This window comes from Penicilliopsis zonata (genome assembly GCF_001890105.1).
Source record: "Penicilliopsis zonata CBS 506.65 unplaced genomic scaffold ASPZOscaffold_15, whole genome shotgun sequence".
Taxonomy (NCBI): domain Eukaryota; kingdom Fungi; phylum Ascomycota; class Eurotiomycetes; order Eurotiales; family Aspergillaceae; genus Penicilliopsis; species Penicilliopsis zonata.
The window spans coordinates 240,412-260,689 of record NW_019208924.1 but is presented as its reverse complement, the minus strand read 5'-3'; the positions used below and the strand labels follow the sequence as shown (position 1 = coordinate 260,689).

Sequence of the window (20,278 nt, the reverse complement as noted above, 5' to 3'; positions counted from 1 at the left end):
TTGCTTTGATTTTGCTTCCATATAAATGAGATAATGAGTTTTATTAAATCTATTCTCTTACTGGTCACCCCTCCATCCAAGCAGGTAATCGATCCGATCTCGGATAGACGGTAGACTGGGCACTGTTTCGATCTCAATCATCTCATCTGCTTCCACTTGGGGCATGTCGTGCAGCTGACACTGGCCGATATCGAAGAACTCGCCTAGGATGGTGTCCACGTTGTCTTGGAGTTCAAGTCGAGGCATCGGTGCGACTGGATGGTCCGTTCTGGCTGGCTGTGATATCGATCTCCTGCTGTACGCAAGGCCTGTGAGAGCGATCCCGAGAAGTAGAAGCAAAATCCTGTACACGCCCCATCTGGTACCTTTGGCGCTGCTTTCGATACTGGTGTGGGATATAGAAGGATCGGAATCCGTGACTTCGTCTACTAGACTGTCTTGGAGGCCGTCCTGAGTATCACAAGCCTCTTCAGGGTAACGCTCTTCAGAGCAACGCTCTTCAGGGTGCCGCTCCTCAATACAACGCTCTTCAAGGCACCGACTTTCTTCAAGGCACTGCCTCTCTGCGGTGGAACGATCCTCTTCGGGGCAACGCTCTTCATGGTGCCGCTCCTCGATACAATCAAGGGGAACCCCCGGAGAGTCCTTTTCAACTACAGTGTCTGTCGTCCGCTCTGCACTCTCGCCAGACCCAGTCTCAGCAGTGAGTTTCCTATGTTCAACAAGGCGGTAAACCCCCGGGTAGATGCGCGGCAGCCAGTGGAGGGACCCGGCCTCGTCGCGATGCATCTCCGCCTCCCAACGGATGCAGAACCGGTCTAGATCCTTGATCGAACAGATCAGCCGGATTGTCGACACGCCAATCGACCGCCGGTCCTCCTTTTCCAGACGGATGGTCTGCATACCGTCGTCTCCGGTCTTGTCCGGGTCGAGCCGGATCTTGAAGAACCCATCCGGGCCGCCCTCGATATGGAGAAAGAGCCCACATTTGTCTGCAGAGAAAAATCGGTTCGGGGTTCGCACCGAGCAGACCGCGTTGTATTTCACTAGTAGTCGCTTGCTCTCTCTTTCTTCTTCTTTTTCTTTTTGGATGTCGTCGGCAGTCGTGCTTACCTCGTACTCGGCGCGAATCTCTTGGTCCACAGTAAAGTCCTTGAGAAGGTAGAAGCGTTTATCACACACGCGCAGCGGGACGGTAAAGCTGGCCGAGTCGGTGAACTCGGCGCAGAAACAGTTCTCCACAATCTTGTAGCGTGGTAGGTTGGCCGTGCGGATCTCGAGCCCATGGCGCTCGGGAGGCAGGAAGATGAACATGCCGCTTTCCTCTGGCTTCAAGTGCGGCAGGCCGGGGATCCGCAGTTCGTGCCACCCCCTTGGCTTCAGCTTGTCCAGAGTACAGGAGATGGTGATCCCGATTCTGTACGTTCCTGGTTTGGCCAGATAGTGACACTGGAGTAACAGGATTCCATCCAAGAGCACGAGCTCTGGTTCCTCGGGGCTCAAGTCGTCACTTCCATCGCCGTGTGCTGCGACTCGGTCACTTCGGTCAAGGATATTCTTGCGGTATGGTGAATTGGTGAGGTTTGCTGGCACCACATCATAGGGACTCGTCTCATCCTTGCACGCTGTGTTCACGTCTTGTCCAAATAGGTCACTCCCCTGTGATAGAACCGGGGTTGAAGGTGGTGGCACAGACACCGGCTTCTCCGTCTCGGTTCTCCGGTGATTGTTCACTCGAACAGGGATCAAACTTGGCCTCCCCTGGCTGTGGGTTTGTTTGAACGGACTCTTGGCGGGGGACGGGGCGTCAGTAGTACCAGGTTCGGATTCCTTGCTAGAGCTTCTCTTCTCGGTTCGCGGATCCGATTCTACATCTGATAGGCACGCGTCTTTCGCGCTTCTTTTCAGGAGACTCGGGTTCTCCTCGCATTTTGCGACGCTGATGCGCAGACCCGTTGAGAGGCTGTACCGAGAAGATGCTTCCGGAGACACAGATTCGCTTTTTTGAGCATTCAGCTCCGGTCCAGCGACGCCCGATTCGCCTGGTGTAAGCTCATTCTGTACACCCGTGCTGGAAAAGGCAAACAGAGGGCTTGCTGGTGACGGAAGCCTGGTCTCGGGTTCTCCAGTTTCTGATCCCTTGGACACACAGATGACAGACGTCCTGATAAGCTTGATCTTTGGCGACTGCAGATCAAGCAGCTGTAACTGAGAAGATGGCACACATCGGGCCTAAATTCGTTCCACTGGACGTCAGCACTGTTCGATGAGGGGACGGCAACGACGAGGCATTCTTCGACTCACCTCGAGCAATATCTTGATCTCTACAGGGTCGTCTGACTGGCCAGTCCATGTTCCTCGGATTTCCAAATCTTTGAACTCGGTCTGTCTGCGTGTTGACTGGTCGCTCTTGTCCTTGGCCTCACCGGAGGTCATGTTGACACGGATCGGCGAGGGTTCAAGGGAATACTAGAAGAAGAAGAAAAAAGCGATGAGAGCCCATAGAATTCAGATGCAAGAGATGAAATATGGATGGAAAGAAGGCGCGAGGAAGAGAGGACAAAAGACGGAGGAGAAATGTTTTTGTGCGTCCAGGAGAGGAAAGGAAAACATTCACTCAATACCTACTCTGAAGGCCTCTCTTGTTATTAAATATCAAGATTCTGATCCAGTCTATTGACCTTAGATGACCTATCACACTGATCTGACTGCCTTACTGTAATATCAGGAGAATGTGCACTCGTCATGGTGTGTGACTGACAACCTGCAGGTGAGGCTATCCACAACTTTTTGTACTGTTTGTCTACTTGCAGATGGCGGCCTCAGGCCACTACGGGGGATGGATGGATAGAAAATAAAAAAAACCTCAACTCAACAAGAGCTTCAAGTAAGAATATTGCATTCGTGTTTGGTGGCGACGTGTCAGCCTCCGTCCTCGGTCGTTCACACGTCCCTCATCATCACAATTAAACAATTACCGTCGAGCAGCATCACCAGAATAGCCAAAAAAAAAAAAATCCAGGCCAAAGACTGGGATATCCCTGCGCCAAAGCCCACAGTATATATATACAAGGGAAAAAAAGGTGAAACGTCACTTTTGCTCCCCACAAAATAAGGATCTCTTTTTTGGTTTCCAAGCTCCCAGGCGCCTTGTATCCCCCCGCGAACAAGTAACCAGAATGATATAGTTTTCATCCCGAATAAAAACACCCATCCGACGCTGTCTATCCAGAAAAAAAAACCCAATCAGTTAAACAAACACCAGGCATGCTGCATACCCAAAACGATGAGCGCCGCGATGCACCATTTCCCGGGATATCGACACAAAAAAAAAGAAAAGACGTGAGAAGAATATAAGAGAGAGAGAAAACGAGAATCGTTGAAGAGCAAAAGAAAAGATGTCGTCCAAGGCTTTTTTTATTTTTTTTGTTTTTTTTGATTCCTTTTGAGAGAGAGAAAAGGGGGGGTTCAATGGTCATCTGGGGGTTCCATTCGACGATCCGGGATGGTCGTATACCGGTTGGCCTGCAGAGGTGACTCCATAACGATCTGCGTCTGTGGGGGTCATCTGCTGCGACGGAAGGATGGGCGTCGTCACCTGGCCTTGATCGAAGTACGGGCGAGTGGCCGTACCGTTACTTCCTTGGGAATAGGGACGGCCACGCTGCTGCTGAAGGGGGGGGAGGACGGTCGAGCTTGCTTGGTATTGTGGCCGAGGATATCCTTGCATCAAAGTTTGGTCCGCAGTCTATTCACAGGAAACAAAAAAAATTACCCCAAGTCTTTAGCTTTTGTCTCGAGGCCTTATTGAATGATTCGGGTTCCATACAGGAGTCGCCTGCTGATTCACAGGCTGGCCGGGGACCATGGGTTGCATTGTGGCTTGCTGGGCGGATCGACTCTGCGCTCCCGGATCCCCCATGGAAGGGATTTGCGCGGACGCGGGGATGCCGTAGGACATCTAGACAGCAGTGTCAGCAGGATCACGTTCTTTTTGCGCCACGTCTCTAGCACCTGGAGATCTCACGGCAATCATGGGATCCTCCAGGGAACCGTACGAGGCGGTGGTCGGCACGGGCAATGGCTGACGAACCGCATAGTCTGGAACCCCAGCATGCCCCGTAGGGTAGCCTTGCATGATTGGGGTCTGATATGTCCCTGGTTGACCCGGGTACATGGTGGCAGCTTGCGAGTACGCATCCATTGGGCGTGTAATCCGACCCTCCGCGTCGTACATGCCCCGGGTAGGATACTCCTCCGACGTGCGCTGACGCTTTACAGGGGCGCTGTAGTAGCCATAGTCGCGACTGGTCGGAGGATAGCCGCTATAGGGAGAACCTTGAATCTGCACCGATGTCCGATCTGGGGAACGCGAGGGAATCGGGGCATGAAACTCTTCAGGCCGGGGGTTCGTCCGTTTCCTGAATTTCCAAGGGTTAGTTTCACACCTCCCTGGTATGAAGATAGCTGTTTTTTTTTCTTCGGGGGGGAAGGGAGGGGAAGAGGGCTCACAGCATGGTCCGCGGCTCCTTCCGGATTCTTAGCTTGACACCCTGGTCTGCAAACGACCTGGACAAGAATGTCGACTCAGCCATGCCTGGAAAACTTTTCGGTGGCAAGACTAGCACGCGGTCAGCGGTCGGGCATTCCCTGTGAGAGAGACACTGGCAGAGACGCGCTCACCTGTAAATCGTTCGGAGATGATGGACTTGAGGTACGTGACAACATCCCTGGAATCACTACATCAGCTCAGTTCAACTTTTCCCCTTTTGCCTGGGAACAAATAAAAGAAGAGGAAAATATGACCTACTTTCGCATTTCAAACAGGGTGAATTTCAACCGAAAATCCCCCTCGATCTTCACGGAAAGATCCCCGAAGACAAAGAAGCCGCCATCTGACCGAAATCACAACGCGTTAGTCCACCGTTTTCGAGAAGCGTTTCCCCAGGGAACCAAAGGTTCAATATACCATTGTTGTCCACATCTTTCAGTCGATGAAGAGACGATACTAATGTTCCTGCCAATGCTGTCGAAGGAGCCACGGGTACTGGATGGTCTTCTGTTGGATCGTATAGGCTACAGCACATGAAGTAGTACGGGCTCTGGAGGTAATGTCTGGCCAATGCTGTCAGCGAGGAGGTCCGAGAAGAGACGAGCTGGACAAGACCTACTGTGCGAGGTAGCTACTCTCCTCCCTCACACGGAGCTGAACAATCGGTGGGGGATCCACAGGTTTGCGTTCTGCACAAAGAGGAAAAGGTAAAAATCCATCCATTTCAATCGGCACTTTGCCTCCTCCGCCGGAAGGAAAAAAAAAAAAAAAAACTTGATTTTCGCAGGAGGAGGGGAGAGGGAAGAGATGACACGTACCTTTCTCCTTCCCTCCAGCCACGCGGGCCCGTACGGGCTGCTGGCGAATAGTCAACTCGAAGTCAGAACTGCCGCTTGTCAACATGGTCAGTGGGAAATCCTGAACAGTTGAGTAAGAGCTGTAGACCGGTCGAAACCCCAAGGGGACGAGAATAGAGAAGCAGGTAGGGGGAGAATGAAGGAAAGAGGGGGGGGAGGGGGGAGTCAAGGGAGAAGCAACGAACCTCTGTGATTCACGAGCAACAGAGGCGTCTGGAAACGTCGACGCACTCATCAAGGCGAGCTTGGGGGAGACGCTGGCACTGGACCGAGCGGCGGAGCCAGACGGACTCGAGGCAGCGTTTCAGCAGAATGACGAGGGAAAGAGGGGGGAGGGGGAAGGGAAAGACGGATATCAGGGCAGCAACCAGGAGACGGCGGATGAAGCAGACAAGGACCAGAAAAGCCGGGCGATGAGCAACAATCTGTGGTTTGTCTCACAGGAAGAATAAGGATGGGTCTCTGGAACTGCGCGAAGTTGGTGGTAGTTGTTGGTGGTGGGGGTGTGGTAACGACAGAGAGCTGGTGAGATAAGGGTAAGAATGTCACCCGATCACAACCATGGGTTGGGATACCGTGGGAATAAATCGATCCTGGCCGGCGGGCGATGACAGCTGCTCGACCTTGGTGCTTGACCGGACGGTGCGAGGGAGATTACGAAAACGGCGCCGGAGAGACGATGGTGTCGTCAGATCGCAAGCGGCAAGACTCAACCGAAGCACGGTTCAGACACAAACCTTAAACCGGACAGACGGACCAGAGAAATGAGAGAGGTAGAGAAAAACACAATAAAAGGAGCCCCGATTCCCTGCCCCAGAGAGACCAAGCTGAGCAGGGGCAATAATAATACTTGCGCGGGTGGGAGAAAAATATCGCGGTCGTCCCCAGCCTGCGTCGCCCGTTCCAAGTCTATCTACCACGGCCAACCCAAGAGATCCCAGGAGAAAAATTAGCCACTCCTCGCAACAAGTAATGACAATAAAAAAAATCCAGTAGATTTTTTGTTGGTCCAAGTAGGGGAGAGATGGAAGGCAGCTGAATTGGTAAATGAAAAAAAAAAGAAAAAAAGACCAAAAACCAAAAGAGAGATCAAGGGAATATCCACCCCGACCGTGGTGGTTCTTTCATCGAAGATACCAGATGGACTCTTCTAGGCACACGCAGGGACCGATCAGCCGCAGTGAATCAGTGCGATTTCCAGGTGAAGGGTGGGCATGAAAAAAAATTGGCTGTGTGTGTGCGTGTGTTTGTGTGGTAGTGGTGGAGCAGAGGTTGCAGCCGGCAGGTCGACCGTTGGATGTCGAGGAGACCGTCGACCACGGTTGAGGAGAGGAGCTAGGGCGAGTGAGTATGACGATCCGACAGGAACCGCCACGACGGTCTGGAGAGAGATGATGCGCACATTTGTGACGATGACAGGGGCATCCACACCCCAGCTGAGGAGAGCCCCTCCGATCTGGCTTTGGCACTAGCAGACCGGCGACCTGCGCAAGAGCCAAAGCCTACCTCGGCGATCGACCTCGCAGCTCTGCGAATGACAGGCGCGGACGGATGAGCGGCATCCACCGCCGCGTTTGCGGCAACAGGCAGGGTTATTGCGGCCGAGCCCACTGGTGCTCTAATCGTGCTCGTGCGTGGAGATGGAGCCGGGCATATGCACGTAAGTTCAAAGATGGAGTCCGACGCTGGGCTCTCTGACCCTCCCCCGTAGACGCCTAGTCCGACTAGTTAGCACTATCGTCGCTCGTAGTGGACGCCTCCGTATCGCTGGTGCTGGTGCTTGGGCCGGGGACGCTTTGGTCTAGCTAGCACTCAGCATTCCAGTCAAAAGCTGCATCCGTCAGCTACCTTTGAACCTGATCCGGCCTTGGAGCTCGCCAGCTAGCACGTACCTCGATCTCTTTCCTGTAGCATCCAGCCCGTTCCGTGTCGCCCGTCCAGTTGCAACCAGCGGTCGAGCAAGAGGGAGAGGGGGGGGGGAGGGGGAAGACCCAAGGGATGAGAGGGCCCACGTGATCCAGGAGGTCAACTCACTTGACTTCACTGCCTTCAACTCAACGGCTTCCAGGCCAGGAATCTTTCTTTCTCCGTCGTTCTCTCTCGTTTCCTTCCTTCCGGACTGTTGCTATCCTTTCTTACTTTCGCTCCGTCGGCTGCTGTGTTCTGGAATATTGCCAGAGATCAATCGAACCAGCTGCTGCGACTTGTACGTTGGGTTCTGTACTGAATTCGATTCAACCAAGGAACGGACAGCGCACACCGCGGTTTAATGATGCAGAGCTATCGATTCGACTCGAAGGCGGATGAGGTCTCCCGCGGTTACCAGCCACTGCCAGAGTCGAAGCCTGAAGGGCAAGACCATCACGGGGGAAGAGAGGGGAGCGGACCTTTATCAACGTGCGACCGAAGAAGAAAACATCCAGGGAAAAAAAAATTGGAAATGGTGAAAACAAAAATAGGGAAAAATAAAACATGTCAGATCCTTTCCCAGCAGCTAGGAGTCAAGCAGATGGATCACATTTCGAGGATCTGACATGCAGAGCAGGGATCTTGGCCAGAACGAAGGCATACTGCGTACAGAGTGCTTCGCACGCACATACACTCGACGGACACTGGTTGGAGGAGGAGGGGGGTTCCAGACTAGGCGTCTAGAGCCTTACTTGGAAGTTGTTTTGTTGGGCTACGGATAATCTCAAGATGGAGAGCGCGCACACATGCACTTACACAGACACAAGAGACGGACACTAGCAAAGTTTTCAACAGAAAAAGACGAAGCCAATTCGGCAAAGCGAATGCTCCTTGGCCTGCCCCGGATGTACGTCTCCATGCATCGTTTGGTGTGGACGGCGAAGCGGATCTTGGGAGCTTCATAGGTGGCAGACTGCACCTAGCCGGATCGGTAGCGACGTGCATGCATTATAAACCCCGTAAAGGCCTTCGGCCACCGGTGGGGAACACCGATCCCAACGGGGATGTTCGGGCATCAAGGACAGCAGCCGAAGCACGAAGTACGGAGAAGAAAAGTCTCTCCTCTCTGGCAGAGCATCATCATTGCTGCTAGCATGGGGGTACTGGCACAGGTGTGCACCGCCTCACTCAGCAAGAGGCACAGGAGCAGTGTGCCCTTTTTCCAGATATAGAAGGGAGAGAGAAGAATGGCAGGATTGTACACAGGACACTGCAAGGGCGGCCAGATCTGAATACCGCGACCACGTTGTACTCATTTCTTGGCCCAAGATCTCTCTACGATGGGATTAGCGACGTGCCAAGCGAGGGAGAGAGACGGTTCTGTTTCTTGGTGGAAGGGCGATACCACCATCGTGCTGGTTGCATGCAATCCCCCTCATTCTTAGTACGGAGTAACTAGAGAGAATCGCGATGATGGCGCCACGCCATCTCTAAGCGACAGCGACTTGTTCCATGATTTGTCAAGCCATGTATGTACCTTGGACCTGCACATCACACCCGGGTTCCTTTCTCTCCAGGATGCTTTGCGCTCTCCTTGGCTCGCTACCCGCCTATCAGGGGGTAGTTCCATGGAGATCAACCAACAACGGCAGAGGTAGAGGGGAAAGCAGAGAAAAGGCAAAAAAGCAAAATGAAAAAAAAAAAAAAAGATAACCCAGAGGCCCAACAGCTCTCGGTCAAAAGAGCAGCAACCCTCGCATGCACATGGAATGGCAAGAAAAAAAAAAGAGCAGAATACTCTGTAAAAGAGGATAAAAAGAGAGCGAGGGAGAAAGAGAGAGAGAGAGAAAAAGAAAAATCAAGACCAGGGGGGCCAGGGCCAGGACCACCACTTTTTCCCACCCTCATTTCAGGCCAACCTGGCTGGGGGGGGCGGCTAAGACGGTGCACGATGAATTGGCTATTATTATGATTACTATCAGTCCAGACTCCATGGTGTCATCCTGCGTTGCAAGTGACAGCACAGGGTCTCCATCGTGAACCACAGTTTGCGCCGCGCTACGCATTTATGCTTATTCTCGACCTTGGTTCCAAGCCCGGCAGTACAGACGGAGTACGCCGGCTTGTACGAGTCTGTGCTACAATAATAACGGAGTACGTCTCGTACCGAAGTGTGGCTTTTTCACCAGAAAACTAAAAATGCTAGGCGGAGTCCATTATCTCTCTTGAACTCCCCCCCCTCTCTCTCTCTCCATCTCTTTTTTTTTCCCCCCTTCCCTTGCGGACAAATCCGTCCGGAGCCGACGGCTGACAGGTCATAAATCTGATATGCTAGGCAGTTCTATTCTCGGCGCTGCTAGATACAACGGACTAGAGAGAGAGAGAGAGAGAAGGCTGTCTCTGAGTCACTGGCTTAAAGGATTGTGCATGCATGATCAACAGTACAGATACTGACATGTAGTTTTGAACACATCGACAGTTGTCTAATCTTGTACCATGACAGAAGAAGAAGGAAGCTCTACCTTTGAGAGCACTCATTGACTACTCATATGGATTCTTCTATCTGCGCCCGATGGCATTCCATTTGATATCTATCATGCAGCCATGCTGCATCGTCCATTCCCGGATTTCACCGCTGCTACGCCACGATGCTTGCATGCTTGGCACTGGGAAAGCTCAGATTCTATCCATAAGTACAGTATAGATAGACAGAGACCAACTGCATAACACAGAAATAAGTACGGAGTACATACTGACTGTTAAACCTACTATTTGAACGATTATAATCTACACTGATCCATCAATATTCGTCTACATACTCGTAAAGGTACACCACACCGGCTGCAAAGGAATTAATCAGCCCAACCAGGAGGGTGAGGGAAGAAAGAAAAAAGGGTAGAAAAATGCAATGGTCGAATCGAAACATGGGCTCTCACAGACTCCAGAACTTCCTTGAGCGCCATCCCTTGCAGACAATCAAAATAAAAACCCCCCTTTTCCCTCCAAGAGGAAAATAATAATAAAAAAAAAGAAAAGGGCCGGGAGGGGGTTCAAAAGAAAAACAATTCACATCATCCCGTAGGAGGGAGGTAAGGTAGTAAGGGTAAAACCGACTGTAGTAGGTCAGTCAATGGAACGATCACGACTGTTCGATACCATCCATCTGCGGCCCCTGATCGGCATCAAGGGCCCCCGCTTCGTCATCCGCAGCAATCATAACCTCCAACTTCTCCACCAAGGCTTTCTTGCTCAGAGACCGTGAGATCCGCGTCGCGCCCTCCGGGCCGCGACTCTTGGTCACCGCCAGCTGCTTCGGGCTCGAAGCTGTCTCCTCCTCTTCTTCTTTGTCCTCCATGGCATCGCCGTTCTCCTCCGCTGCAGGCTTAGGATACCCGTTGGCGTCGGTGAGATCGGGTGTTGCCTTGCCATTCTTCAACGCTTCTGCCTCACTATTCAGCCGCGAGGGCTGCGAGGGCTGCATTTCCGGTTTCCAGGTGGCTTCAGTCTTGTCAGAAGGTTCCTGTTGTGCCTGCAGCGGTGGCGGTGGCGGTGGCTCTTGGGTTTGATCGGTGGCTCCGTTGGTTATCATCTCCCCGCCAGCACTGGACTCGGTCCTAGTACTCCGGCCACGTCGCACGCGAGGGGTGTAGCCTAGTGGAGAAGCATACGATGTGAGCGCAGAAGCGCGCCTAGGCGTGCCACGACCGTTGAGAACCCGGTTGGCCAGCGGGGTAGCCTCGCTGGCTCCATTTGTGGCAGCACTGGCATTGTGTGCGACTGTGCTGGTCGTGTCGGGAATGACTTCGCCGGCCGCTGCTGCTGCCGCTGCTGCTGCCGCCGCCGCCGCCGCAGCAGCAGCAGCGGCAATATTCTTCTTCGTCGAGCCAAACGGTCGGCCAGGTCGGCGCTTGAAGATGGGACCTTGCACCGGTGGCCAAATTTCAAACCGAGTGGGCGGGATCCCCGCTGCAGGGTTCTGAGAGGTGGCGGTGGTGAAGCTTGCAGGGGTGGAAGAAGCGTGACGGAGACCATTCATGCTAGTGGATAGGACACTTGTTGACGGCGGCCCGGCAGGCTCGCCCAGAGCGCTTTTCCTGCTACCCTCAGCATCAGGCTGGGACTGCTTGCCGTCGCCGTTGGCAGCAGTCTTCCTCCCGTCTTGTTCTTCTTCTTCTTCCTCTTCTTCTTCTTCTTCTACTTCCTCCTCCTCCTCATCTGCACCTTCTCGCTGCGCCACAGTGTGGATCGGGGCGCGGTCGAATTGAGAATGGTTGCTTCGACCCATGATGTACGGGGTCCACACGAGCGCATCCGGGTTCAATTGCACGTATCGCTTGCTCTCCCAGTTGCCAATACATTCTTCAAAGTATGCATGGTTGAGGCGCAGCGCGTAGGTCTTGGTCACGGGGTCACGCACAAGGGCACGCAGACCCTCTAGGCCCGACACGATGTCGTCGGCCGTCATGCCCGTCCGTTCTGATAGTTCCACGATGCTGATCGGGGTCTTCTGGTTTCGGAGTTGATACGATAGGATCAGTCGCCAGTAGTTCCGGTATGACACCAGGCCCATGTCGGAGAGGGGCTTCTCCGGAGACCCGGTCTTGCCCTCAATGCGGGTCAGCAGGTAGGAGAAATCAATAAGAAGGTTGCCGTAGCCCTTGCGCTGGTGGATCGGGAGCGTGAGGATGCAAGACACATTGTTGGCGGAGCTGGGTCGTTTTTCCTTGCTGAAATATCCGACAAAGTGGCAGCCGAGATCATCGTACTCGGTCATGACGTAGAACAGGAATGGTTCCACATCGTAATAAAGGGTCTTGGACCCTAGAAAGAGCTTGGCCAGGAGACAGAGGTTCTGGCAGTAGACTGGATTCTTGCGCCCATCGACTTCATAGATCGAGATGGATCCTTCGCGGTAGATCTCGTCACCCGGGGGGTGCTTGGCCGGACACTTGAGCTTATGCCGCCAGGCGACGAAGTCGGAGTTCATGTATTTCAGACAAAACTCGCAGATATAAAGCACCCGGTTGCGACTATACTCTTCAGGGTAGGGTGCAGCATACCAGGTCTCGATTTCGTATCCGCCAAAGTTGATGTATTTGATCTTGGACGGCGGACCAGAGACCTTTTGCGAGGCGCGCTGGATCGATTCCCCGCCCAACTCCGCCTCACGAACCTTACGTTGCCATGCATCTTCGGCCCGTTGGCGGGCAGACTCGAAGCGTTCGCGGTCAATTTGTAAGGGGAGCGTCTTGGTCGTGTCCGCGTCCGTTTCCGACAGGATACCACCGTACGGTTTCGACTTGGACTCATCGTGTTCGCGGTCCGGAAAGGAATAGAAGGGAGAGATGAAAGAGGCGGGCGTGATGGGAAGGAAATGGGTTTGAGGCTCTTCCGGGGCCGGTGGAGGATTGGCGATCTTTCGCTTCTTGTGCAGCCGCTTCCGCCGCGAGCTGAGGATCCTCGCGAGCTTGTGCTCGTTCAGGCGAAAGGCCATGACCAGCTTGTCAAGCTGTTTAGAGATTATCCGGCAACCCTCAGGTCCCGACCGGCGAGCCCGGCGCGTGCGTGTTCGAAGCGGACCCCCCCCCTCAACACCATCAACCGTCGCGAGGGCGCCGCTGTCGACTGCTGCGTGATCATCCGACAGCCCAGAGTCTGCACCGGCTGTCGTCTGCTTCCGCCGTTTGCGAAGAACTGGCACATGCTCGTCTGCTTCCGCTGACGAGGCCTTCCTTTTGCGAAGGGCCCGCGAACCATGGAGTGCGTCGTCACCAATGATCTCGGTATTGAAAATGGAATTCGGTTGGTCGTGTGCTGGTAGGAGCTCCCGAGTCAATAGCGAGCCGGTTCTGCGCCGGGGAGTAGCCATAACAGTCGTGTCGGGCTCCGATTTGTCCTTGAAGCAGGCTGGGCAGCGCCACGTGGAAACATCTATTGAATCAGCATGCCTTCCCTCTCAACAAGACAGAATTAAGTTAAATTTGGACGCAGTACCTTCTTCGCCGAGGGCGTTTTGCTCGCGCGCGCATTGCCGATGGGCTGTTCGGGTTGCCGAGTTAGTTGGTTTGCCGATCCAGTAGATAGATCAAAGGAAAAAAAAAAAAAAAGAGGGTCCGACATACAGTGATCGCCACAAACAATGCAGGTCAGATATTCCTCAAACTCATCGCTCGGGTCATGTTCTTCATCTTGGTGGCAGAAACTACAAATTTGGTAAGCAGACGGGCTTCGACAGCGAGGAAAGATTAAGAAAAAAAAAAAAAAAAAAAAGAAGAGGCCACTCACATGCAATCAGTGCGGCTAGGAATTTCCGCCTCGCCCTCGCGATCACTTTCGGCCTCCCACTCCTCTTCCTCGGCATCGGATTCGGAGCTGCTGCTTGACCCGGACTCGGATTCGCCGTGATGCTCGTCGCTGTGGCCATCGTGGCGGAAAGCCGGGTCTGCATCGAGGTCCGCCTCCGCCTCGGCGTCTTCATCTTCGTCATCGGATGAAGCTGCGCCGTTCGGCAGCTTGACCGCGCCCACGGGTTCCGCATCATCATGATCATCCGGACCCGATATGCTTGCGTCTTCCTCGTCTTCCTCCGCATTATCATCATCTTCTTCTTCTCCGTCTCCAGCCCGACGCTTCCCCACGACCTCTTCCCCGGAGTACGCTCGATGGGCCGCATCTTGAAGCTGCTGGTCCATGTGGTAAAAGTCGGTCTCGTCGTCCTCCCCCTCAGCGTCCTGGTCGCTGTCGACCATGTCTGCGTGCGGGTGTGTCTCTGTCGTATCATCGGCGGGCAAAACCGTTGCCGCCATCGTGTAAGCCACCGTAGTCGCCAGTTTGATCATAGATCCCCGTCAAGCTGCCTTCTCTACACGTTGTCCTTCCTGTTCTCGTAACACCGTGGTGCTCATAGGTTCTCCGCGGAGGGGACAGAGCGAGTAAAACGAACGAAAATGAGCGTCGGGGTTTCACCTCTGCGCGTCGCAATACAAGTTTCTCAACACGCTAAAACTAGAGCTTCACAAAAGAAAACCTCCCCCCCATCAGCCAGCACTCCTTCCAAAGGAAACAAAAAAGGGTTTGGCGCAGCGCGCCACTTGAGAGGAGCTATTCAAACCTACCGCGAAAAGCAACTCGAAGCCCCAGCCAGCCAGATCCAAGACGCGTGAGAATCAGCGACGCAAGCACGGCCGTTGCCCCCATCCGCAAACATTCAACTCGTTTCGTGTTCGGACGTGTACAGGGGAGACGGAGGAGGAGAGGGGGGGAGGGGGAGGGGATCTTGTTTGATTGCCCCCTTCTCCTTGTAGCCGTGAGGTCGCTTTGAATGTCGCTGACTCAGCCGGCGGCTCCGACCCCCCAACCCGCGCTAATCCCTTTGCGGCCCATCAGAAACTCAGACACCAACTCCGTACTGAAAGACATTGGACAACCACCTTCCTTGTTATTCGTTCTTCATTGCGTATCCAACAACTGTCACAATGGGTGTTCCCTTCGAGGCTCTCATCCCCTATGGGATCATCGTCGCCGTACGTTTCCGATTTATTCGTCTCGACCAACCTCTTTTTCGTTCTGTTCGCTAACCTGAAGGAAAGATGTTCGGCGTCACCGGCATCGGGTTGAGCGCCACGAAATATCTTGGAAACGAGGGCAAGGCCGCCCGCTGGAACAGAGATACCTGGGACAAAGTGAGTTATCGCTTAGATTTTTGAATTGTTCGCTATACTGACTTTCCCAGCAAAGTAGGAACAATACCGAGATACCCCATACCCTCCCCCTCTCAATACTATATTGTTTGGCGAATGCTAACGGCTCAGTGATGGAGCGCGATCTCCGCATCACAGGCACGCTGCGTGGTCAATACGGGGGCGTCGAGGCGCCGAAGGGGTTCGAAGTCAGCAACCCGTGGAAGGTATGTTGGAGCCATACTCTGCTATTTCGATATAGCAAGAAGCTAAGAAACAGGTCGAAAAACGCATTTTCTAGTTCTCAATGTATTATACCAATTCAAGTCTCAAGTCTTCAATGTTTAGTTGAATGTATCAAATGTGTAGAGTATCTTAAGATATAGAGGACTGATGGTGTGTGTACGGATAGTGTGTAGAGTATCTTTATTAAGAGTCTGATAGTGTGTCTGCTTTGGATACTTAGACAGGACTAAGCTACTCCCTCGTCAAAATGGCCGCGGTGGGAGTCCCGCGCGGCTTCTTCTTGGCGGCGGCCTCCTCCTGCTTCTCCGTCTCGATGTTCTTGACGTACGCCTCGATCTGCTCGTCGGGGAGCATCTCGATGCCCTTGCCGGGCGCCATGATGGCGACCTCGATATTCTTGGCTCCCGTCTGCACGACCTCGAGCAGTGATTTGATGGTTAACTGGATGGTGGCTTCGCGGTCCATCTCGTCTTGATGGTTGCGTTCGAGGAATTCGCGGACCGTCTTGCTCGACCGGCCGATGGCATTTGCTTTCCTACCATCATTAATACAGGAGTGTATAAAGTATAAAGAGAGAGAGGTACCAAGCAGAATAAATCCCCGACGGCTCCGTCTGGTAAAGTCTAGGCAGTTTATCGTTCGGATCGAACCCGACAACCAACGTACTGATTCCAAACGGCCGCACGCCTCCGCTCTGCGTATACCGCTGCTGCACTCCGGCAATGTACTTGGTGATGTACTCGACCGTGACGGGGTCCTCGACCGTCAACCGGTGCGACTGGGCCTCCAGCCTCGCTTTATCGATCAGGATGCGGGCGTCGGCGTTCAAGCCCGCGAACGCCAGGCACACGTGGTTGTCCACCAGGGCGATCTTGGAGGGTGTGATGCGCGTGTCTTGTAGTTTCAGCGCCGACCGTTTCTCGCAGCCCAGCACGACGATATCTTTGCCCTTGACGCCGACCGCACAGGTTCCTTCCTAGTGAGCTTAACCGTTTTCGGGCCGAGAGGTACGCCAGAGAGAATTAAGGAAAAGGATTACCTCGCTTCACTGCCTCTGTGGCATATTCCACCTGGAATACATGCCCGTCGGGGCTGACAATCAGCAGAGTCGTCCCGGAATCGATGATATATCCCTACCTAAACACTAGACATTGTTAGAACCATCCATCAAAGCAAGGTAGCTAAGGCTAGCTTACCTGAGAGAGCTCGATCGTATCCGGAGGCCATTTTGTTGAGATCGTGTCAATCGTAAAGCAGCAGATGGTGAAAAGATAGAAAGAGGAGAGAAATCAGAGATCAAATATCAGAGAGAGAGGGAGAGAGAGAGAGAGAGTAGGTAGAAGATGGAGATAGAGAGAGGTATAATAGAGCTAGGTAATGTGGAGTGAGTGATGCTGGGACACGCATCCGCGGCTGCCTCCAGCTCAAGCGCAGCCGCGCGCTAATTTCTGCCTTGGTGCCTGGCGACATCAGAACTACTCCGGACTGGGTACATAGTTACCAGTTAGGTACCAGTTACAGTACTTCAAGACAACTAGAATAATGTATAATACGCGATTGATAAGTAACAGGCAAAACAAGCTCCGAGGACAACATGCCCCAAGGGACTCCAACCCCGACCATGACCCAGCATTCGAGCCAGCCAGCCCGAAAGAAGAACACATAACAAGAATAGACAGGTAAAAAAAAAAAAAAAAAAATAACAACAGGGGGGGGAAATAGGCAAGATAATGAACAGAACCGTATAGAGCCAGAAACCATCAACGCTCTCTATCAGACATGCCAGCCGTTTGGCTCAATGATCCTCCTGTACACAACATTCGCTCAGAGAGCCGTGTATCATGCATTGATACTGACTTTTACAACCAATATGAACGATAAAAAAAAAGTAAACACAGGGGGGAAATGATGGGGAAGTGAGGGGGGAAATGACGAATAAGAAAAAAGGAGAAGAAGAAATGAAAAGATAGGGGGAGAGAGGCGAGAAGAAGAAAAAAAAAAAAAAAAAAAAAAAAAAAAAAAAAAAAGGTGAAATATAGACAACGCACAATCATGCGAGGTATGTCCCCCCGAGTCGCTGGCGCAAAAGTAAATCCCCCAACACCGCCGACAAGGTCCGTTCCAGTGTATTCCCACCCCGTGTGTGTGTGTGTGTGTGTATGTGTGCATCATGCCGTGATTCTCCAGAGATTCCCGCTGCATCGTGCTGAAATAGACATTGAAAACAAATGTAAATGCAACAGGTTCTTCCCGAATCCCTCATGGATCCATAATCGATGGGAAGTGAGTTCGTCTCGGTTGATTGGAAACCTCCACGGTCCTGCGCCGTAACTTTTTCTTTCGTTTGCGTGCTCATCCATCCCAAATGTGCCTCCAGTGCTTCGCATAATGCTGAAAATGACCGAATCCCTTCCCCGAGAAACCCCGCAAGCTCCTCCCTCCCAAAATAATAATAAAAAAAAAAAAAAAAGGAAAACTGAGAATTTGAAAAAAAGAAAGAAAAAAAGTGATGCTCCAGCAGAAATGCCCTTATACAAATACGCTTTCCCATGAAGAAAATCAACGTCACAATATACCAAAATAGACATGCTTATTGACAGACCGGCGAACCCGTGGATAAGGTGGCTCGTGGGGAATGTTTGTTCTGATCTTTTGTTTTCTTCTTTTCTTCTTTGATTTTTTTTTTTTTTTTGTTTCTTCTCTCTTCGTACAGAGGGTCTAAGCGGGAGACTTGTTAGCGTTGGCTCCATTGCGGCGGGCGTGGGCGTGAGCGTGAGCGTGAGCGTGAGAGTGGGCGTCATCGGAGACGGTCAGGCCGCCAAGACCGCTAGAGAGGAAGGCAAAGGGATCGTTGGTGGCATCGGAGCCGTAAAAGGTGCCGTTGGGGCCAGCGGGGGAGACCGCATGGTCGGCGCCGCTGAAGGCCGCCTGGGCCGCCGGGTTGGCAAAGGCGGCGGCGGAGTGCGAGGCACCGGAGGAACCGTAACCACCGGTGGTGGCCGACATCTGTCCCATGGAGGGCGGGTAGGCCGGGCTGGGAACACCGCTTCCGCCGAGGGCGGAGGGCAGAGCACCGTAGGTGTTGGGAGGGTGGTGATGATGGGGCGGGCCGCCGCCAGCAAACTGTTGGGCGCCAAAGGCCGCGGCGCCGGCGGCGGCGGCGGCACCAAAGCCACCGGCGGTGGAAGCAAAGGGACCGGGGCCCGGAGTGCTGGTCATGGAGTTGGGACCCATACCGAAGCCCGTCGGAGGGGGGGGATCCATCGGGGAGGGAAAGGCGGAAGAGTCAGCGATGACGGCGGCGCCAGAACGCGGGGCGCCACAGCGCAGACAGTTGATGTTCTTGGCGAAATTGTGGTAGCCGCAGCCCTCGGAGCCGCACTTCCAGTCCCCGGCGCGGAAGGGGACGACACCACCGTTACCGCCCATGCCGCGACCGCCGTGGCCCATAGAGTGGCCGCCGTGGCCACCACCGCCCATGTGCGGGGGCACCATGGAGGGGGCGACGTAGCCGTAGGCTCCGTAGCCCATGGGATCGGGAGCGGCGGCGGCCATGGCGGGGAAGGAGCAGCGGAAACAGGCGGTGCGGCGCTGGAAGTTGGAGAAGCCGCAAGAGGGGCAGGTCCAGTCACCGGGACGAGGGCGATTCTTGGAGGGGGGGAAGGGGGTAAGGATCTCGGCGGCGCGGTCGAGGACGCGGCTGGAAGAGGGAGAGACCTCGATAGCCTTTTCATTCAGGGCGCGGCCATTCATGCAGAGACTCTCGGCGGCCTGATAGTCAGTAAAGAATAGAAAAAAAAAAAAGTGAGGGAGTGAGTAAAAGAATACCTCTTCATGGGACGAAAAAACGGCAAAGCCGGTGCCGGTAGGTTTGTGCTGGTCCGGGGTGCGCAGAGTCCAGAAGGCGATGGGACGACCACCGAACTGGGTGAACCAGGACTCGAGCTCGGACTGGGTGGTGTCGTGGGGCAAGCCGGAGAGGTGAAGGACCTTGGAGCGCTCTGCGAGGAAGGCGCGGACGTCGGCGCGGGCATCCATGGGGCGGGTGAGGATCTCCGGGTGCTCGTGCGGGGGCTGTGACTTGCGGATGAGGCCCTGGAGGACGCGGGCGAGGGTGACGGTCTCCTCCATGGCGCGGCGCGGGGAGGCCGGGGCGAGAGCCTGCAGATGGAAGGGCAGGTTGTGCTTGATGGGGGCGGAGGACTGGACGGGCTCGACCTCGAGGGCGGCGCAGATGTTGGCGAGCGAGGAGGGTCCAAAGGGCAGCGACTCTGGGTGATGGGTCTGCCAGCGCTGGTACTCGGTGCGCAGGTCAAAGGTGCGCGAGTGCTGCAGGTACGGGGGCAACACGACGGCCTTGTCGCGGGCCTCACGGGGCAGCTGGACGCGCAGGTCCCACGAGTCGAGGGTGACAAAGGCAAACTCGAGCTGTTTCGACACCAAGTGTTCCTGGGCAAAGGCGTCGAAGCGGTTGACGGCGTCGCGGAAGGTCCCGGCGGAGCGGACGTGTTCCCAGGTGAGAGTAGTCAGGCTTGCTAGGCATTATTAGACAAAGTCCGATATGATAATTAATTAATAAATATATATATATATATATATATATATATATATTTTTGACATACTGCACAATGGCGTGATGGGCGTGTTGACCGGCTTGACGAGGACACTCTCCCGGTGCAACTGCCAATTTGTTAGCCCCCTAAGCAGAGCCTGGACAGAGATCTCTCGCTCCTCTCCACCCTACCTCCTCGCACGACTGCGTGTCCAACAGTATCCATCCCAGCTCAATGACCTCGGCGGAATCCTTGGTGACATAGACGCCATGTTCGTCGCAGGTGGTCGCAACGTGGATGACGATGTAGCGATCCAGCTTCGGGGTGGGCGCTGCCACGGCGGCCATCTCGCACAGGAAGATTTGAGGACGGGAGGGGGGTAAAACAACAGGGAGAGCACGGAAGGAAAAGAGAGAAGAAAAAAAAAAGGGGGGGATGACAGAAGCCAGAAAAAAAAAGGAGGACGAGAAGAAAAAAAAAAAA

At 53.9% G+C, this 20,278-nt stretch overlaps 7 protein-coding genes across 7 annotated transcripts; 1 reads left to right on the top strand and 6 right to left on the bottom strand.

The window, feature by feature from the left end:
• Positions 1-57: 57 nt before the first annotated feature.
• Positions 58-2,436, bottom strand: ASPZODRAFT_18801 (hypothetical protein; the record flags this gene model as incomplete). The annotated part of the gene is made up of 2 exons (XM_022727294.1): positions 58-2,232; positions 2,305-2,436. The coding sequence occupies 2 exons, from the start codon at positions 2,434-2,436 to the stop codon at positions 58-60; spliced, it is 2,307 nt and encodes a 768-aa protein (XP_022578537.1).
• A 1,177-nt stretch (positions 2,437-3,613) lies between these two features.
• Positions 3,614-5,732, bottom strand: ASPZODRAFT_135465 (hypothetical protein). Its single transcript, XM_022723806.1, has 9 exons — positions 5,595-5,732; positions 5,371-5,438; positions 5,172-5,241; positions 4,970-5,115; positions 4,811-4,895; positions 4,684-4,739; positions 4,513-4,621; positions 4,094-4,421; positions 3,614-3,961 (listed from the first exon to the last, which is right to left on the bottom strand). The coding sequence occupies exons 1-9, from the start codon at positions 5,642-5,644 to the stop codon at positions 3,785-3,787; spliced, it is 1,089 nt and encodes a 362-aa protein (XP_022578536.1). The 5' UTR covers positions 5,645-5,732; the 3' UTR covers positions 3,614-3,784.
• Positions 5,733-6,580: 848 nt separating this feature from the next.
• Positions 6,581-8,393, bottom strand: ASPZODRAFT_18799 (hypothetical protein; the record flags this gene model as incomplete). Its single annotated transcript, XM_022727292.1, has 4 exons — positions 6,581-6,865; positions 6,916-7,124; positions 8,134-8,296; positions 8,355-8,393. 4 exons carry the CDS (start codon positions 8,391-8,393, stop codon positions 6,581-6,583), a joined length of 696 nt encoding a protein of 231 aa, XP_022578535.1.
• A 1,689-nt stretch (positions 8,394-10,082) lies between these two features.
• ASPZODRAFT_135462 (hypothetical protein) lies at positions 10,083-14,556 on the bottom strand. The gene is made up of 5 exons (XM_022723805.1): positions 14,433-14,556; positions 13,603-14,344; positions 13,440-13,519; positions 13,312-13,356; positions 10,083-13,248 (listed from the first exon to the last, which is right to left on the bottom strand). The coding sequence occupies exons 2-5, from the start codon at positions 14,121-14,123 to the stop codon at positions 10,457-10,459; spliced, it is 3,438 nt and encodes a 1,145-aa protein (XP_022578534.1). The 5' UTR covers positions 14,124-14,344; positions 14,433-14,556; the 3' UTR covers positions 10,083-10,456.
• Positions 14,557-14,792: 236 nt separating this feature from the next.
• ASPZODRAFT_154001 (hypothetical protein) lies at positions 14,793-15,297 on the top strand (the record flags this gene model as incomplete). Its single annotated transcript, XM_022726042.1, has 4 exons — positions 14,793-14,840; positions 14,907-15,003; positions 15,129-15,223; positions 15,277-15,297. 4 exons carry the CDS (start codon positions 14,793-14,795, stop codon positions 15,295-15,297), a joined length of 261 nt encoding a protein of 86 aa, XP_022578533.1.
• Positions 15,298-15,398: 101 nt separating this feature from the next.
• On the bottom strand, positions 15,399-16,571 carry ASPZODRAFT_122173 (hypothetical protein). The gene is made up of 5 exons (XM_022721315.1): positions 16,439-16,571; positions 16,380-16,386; positions 16,282-16,334; positions 15,827-16,214; positions 15,399-15,777 (listed from the first exon to the last, which is right to left on the bottom strand). Exons 1-5 carry the CDS (start codon positions 16,467-16,469, stop codon positions 15,474-15,476), a joined length of 783 nt encoding a protein of 260 aa, XP_022578532.1. The 5' UTR covers positions 16,470-16,571; the 3' UTR covers positions 15,399-15,473.
• A 1,376-nt stretch (positions 16,572-17,947) lies between these two features.
• ASPZODRAFT_135458 (hypothetical protein) lies at positions 17,948-20,240 on the bottom strand. The gene is made up of 4 exons (XM_022723803.1): positions 19,987-20,240; positions 19,865-19,922; positions 19,071-19,777; positions 17,948-19,013 (listed from the first exon to the last, which is right to left on the bottom strand). The coding sequence occupies exons 1-4, from the start codon at positions 20,140-20,142 to the stop codon at positions 17,961-17,963; spliced, it is 1,974 nt and encodes a 657-aa protein (XP_022578531.1). The 5' UTR covers positions 20,143-20,240; the 3' UTR covers positions 17,948-17,960.
• Between the last annotated feature and the right edge of the window lie 38 nt (positions 20,241-20,278).

Bases quoted from the DNA above. Each gene is read 5' to 3' on its own strand.
- ASPZODRAFT_122173 (XM_022721315.1), bottom strand. From the start codon at position 16,469: ATGGCCTCCGGATACGATCGAGCTCTCTCAG. The intron at 16,215-16,281 runs GTAATCCTTTTC...CTCACTAGGAAG, and splicing joins CACAGAGGCAGTGAAGCGAG to GAACCTGTGCGGTCGGCGTC. The intron at 15,778-15,826 runs GTACCTCTCTCT...TAATGATGGTAG, and splicing joins TCGGGGATTTATTCTGCTTG to GAAAGCAAATGCCATCGGCC.
- ASPZODRAFT_135462 (XM_022723805.1), bottom strand. From the start codon at position 14,123: ATGGCGGCAACGGTTTTGCCCGCCGATGATACGACAGAGACACACCCG. The intron at 13,357-13,439 runs GTATGTCGGACC...CAACCCGAACAG, and splicing joins CATTGTTTGTGGCGATCACT to CCCATCGGCAATGCGCGCGC. The intron at 13,249-13,311 runs GTACTGCGTCCA...CTGATTCAATAG, and splicing joins AAACGCCCTCGGCGAAGAAG to ATGTTTCCACGTGGCGCTGC.
- ASPZODRAFT_135465 (XM_022723806.1), bottom strand. From the start codon at position 5,644: ATGAGTGCGTCGACGTTTCCAGACGCCTCTGTTGCTCGTGAATCACAG. The intron at 5,242-5,370 runs GTACGTGTCATC...CTCTTTGTGCAG, and splicing joins GGCTGGAGGGAAGGAGAAAG to AACGCAAACCTGTGGATCCC. The intron at 4,896-4,969 runs GTATATTGAACC...GATTTCGGTCAG, and splicing joins GAAAGATGTGGACAACAATG to ATGGCGGCTTCTTTGTCTTC.
- ASPZODRAFT_135458 (XM_022723803.1), bottom strand. From the start codon at position 20,142: ATGGCCGCCGTGGCAGCGCCCACCCCGAAGCTGGATCGCTACATCGTC. The intron at 19,923-19,986 runs GTAGGGTGGAGA...ACAAATTGGCAG, and splicing joins ACACGCAGTCGTGCGAGGAG to TTGCACCGGGAGAGTGTCCT. The intron at 19,778-19,864 runs GTATGTCAAAAA...AATAATGCCTAG, and splicing joins GCCCATCACGCCATTGTGCA to CAAGCCTGACTACTCTCACC.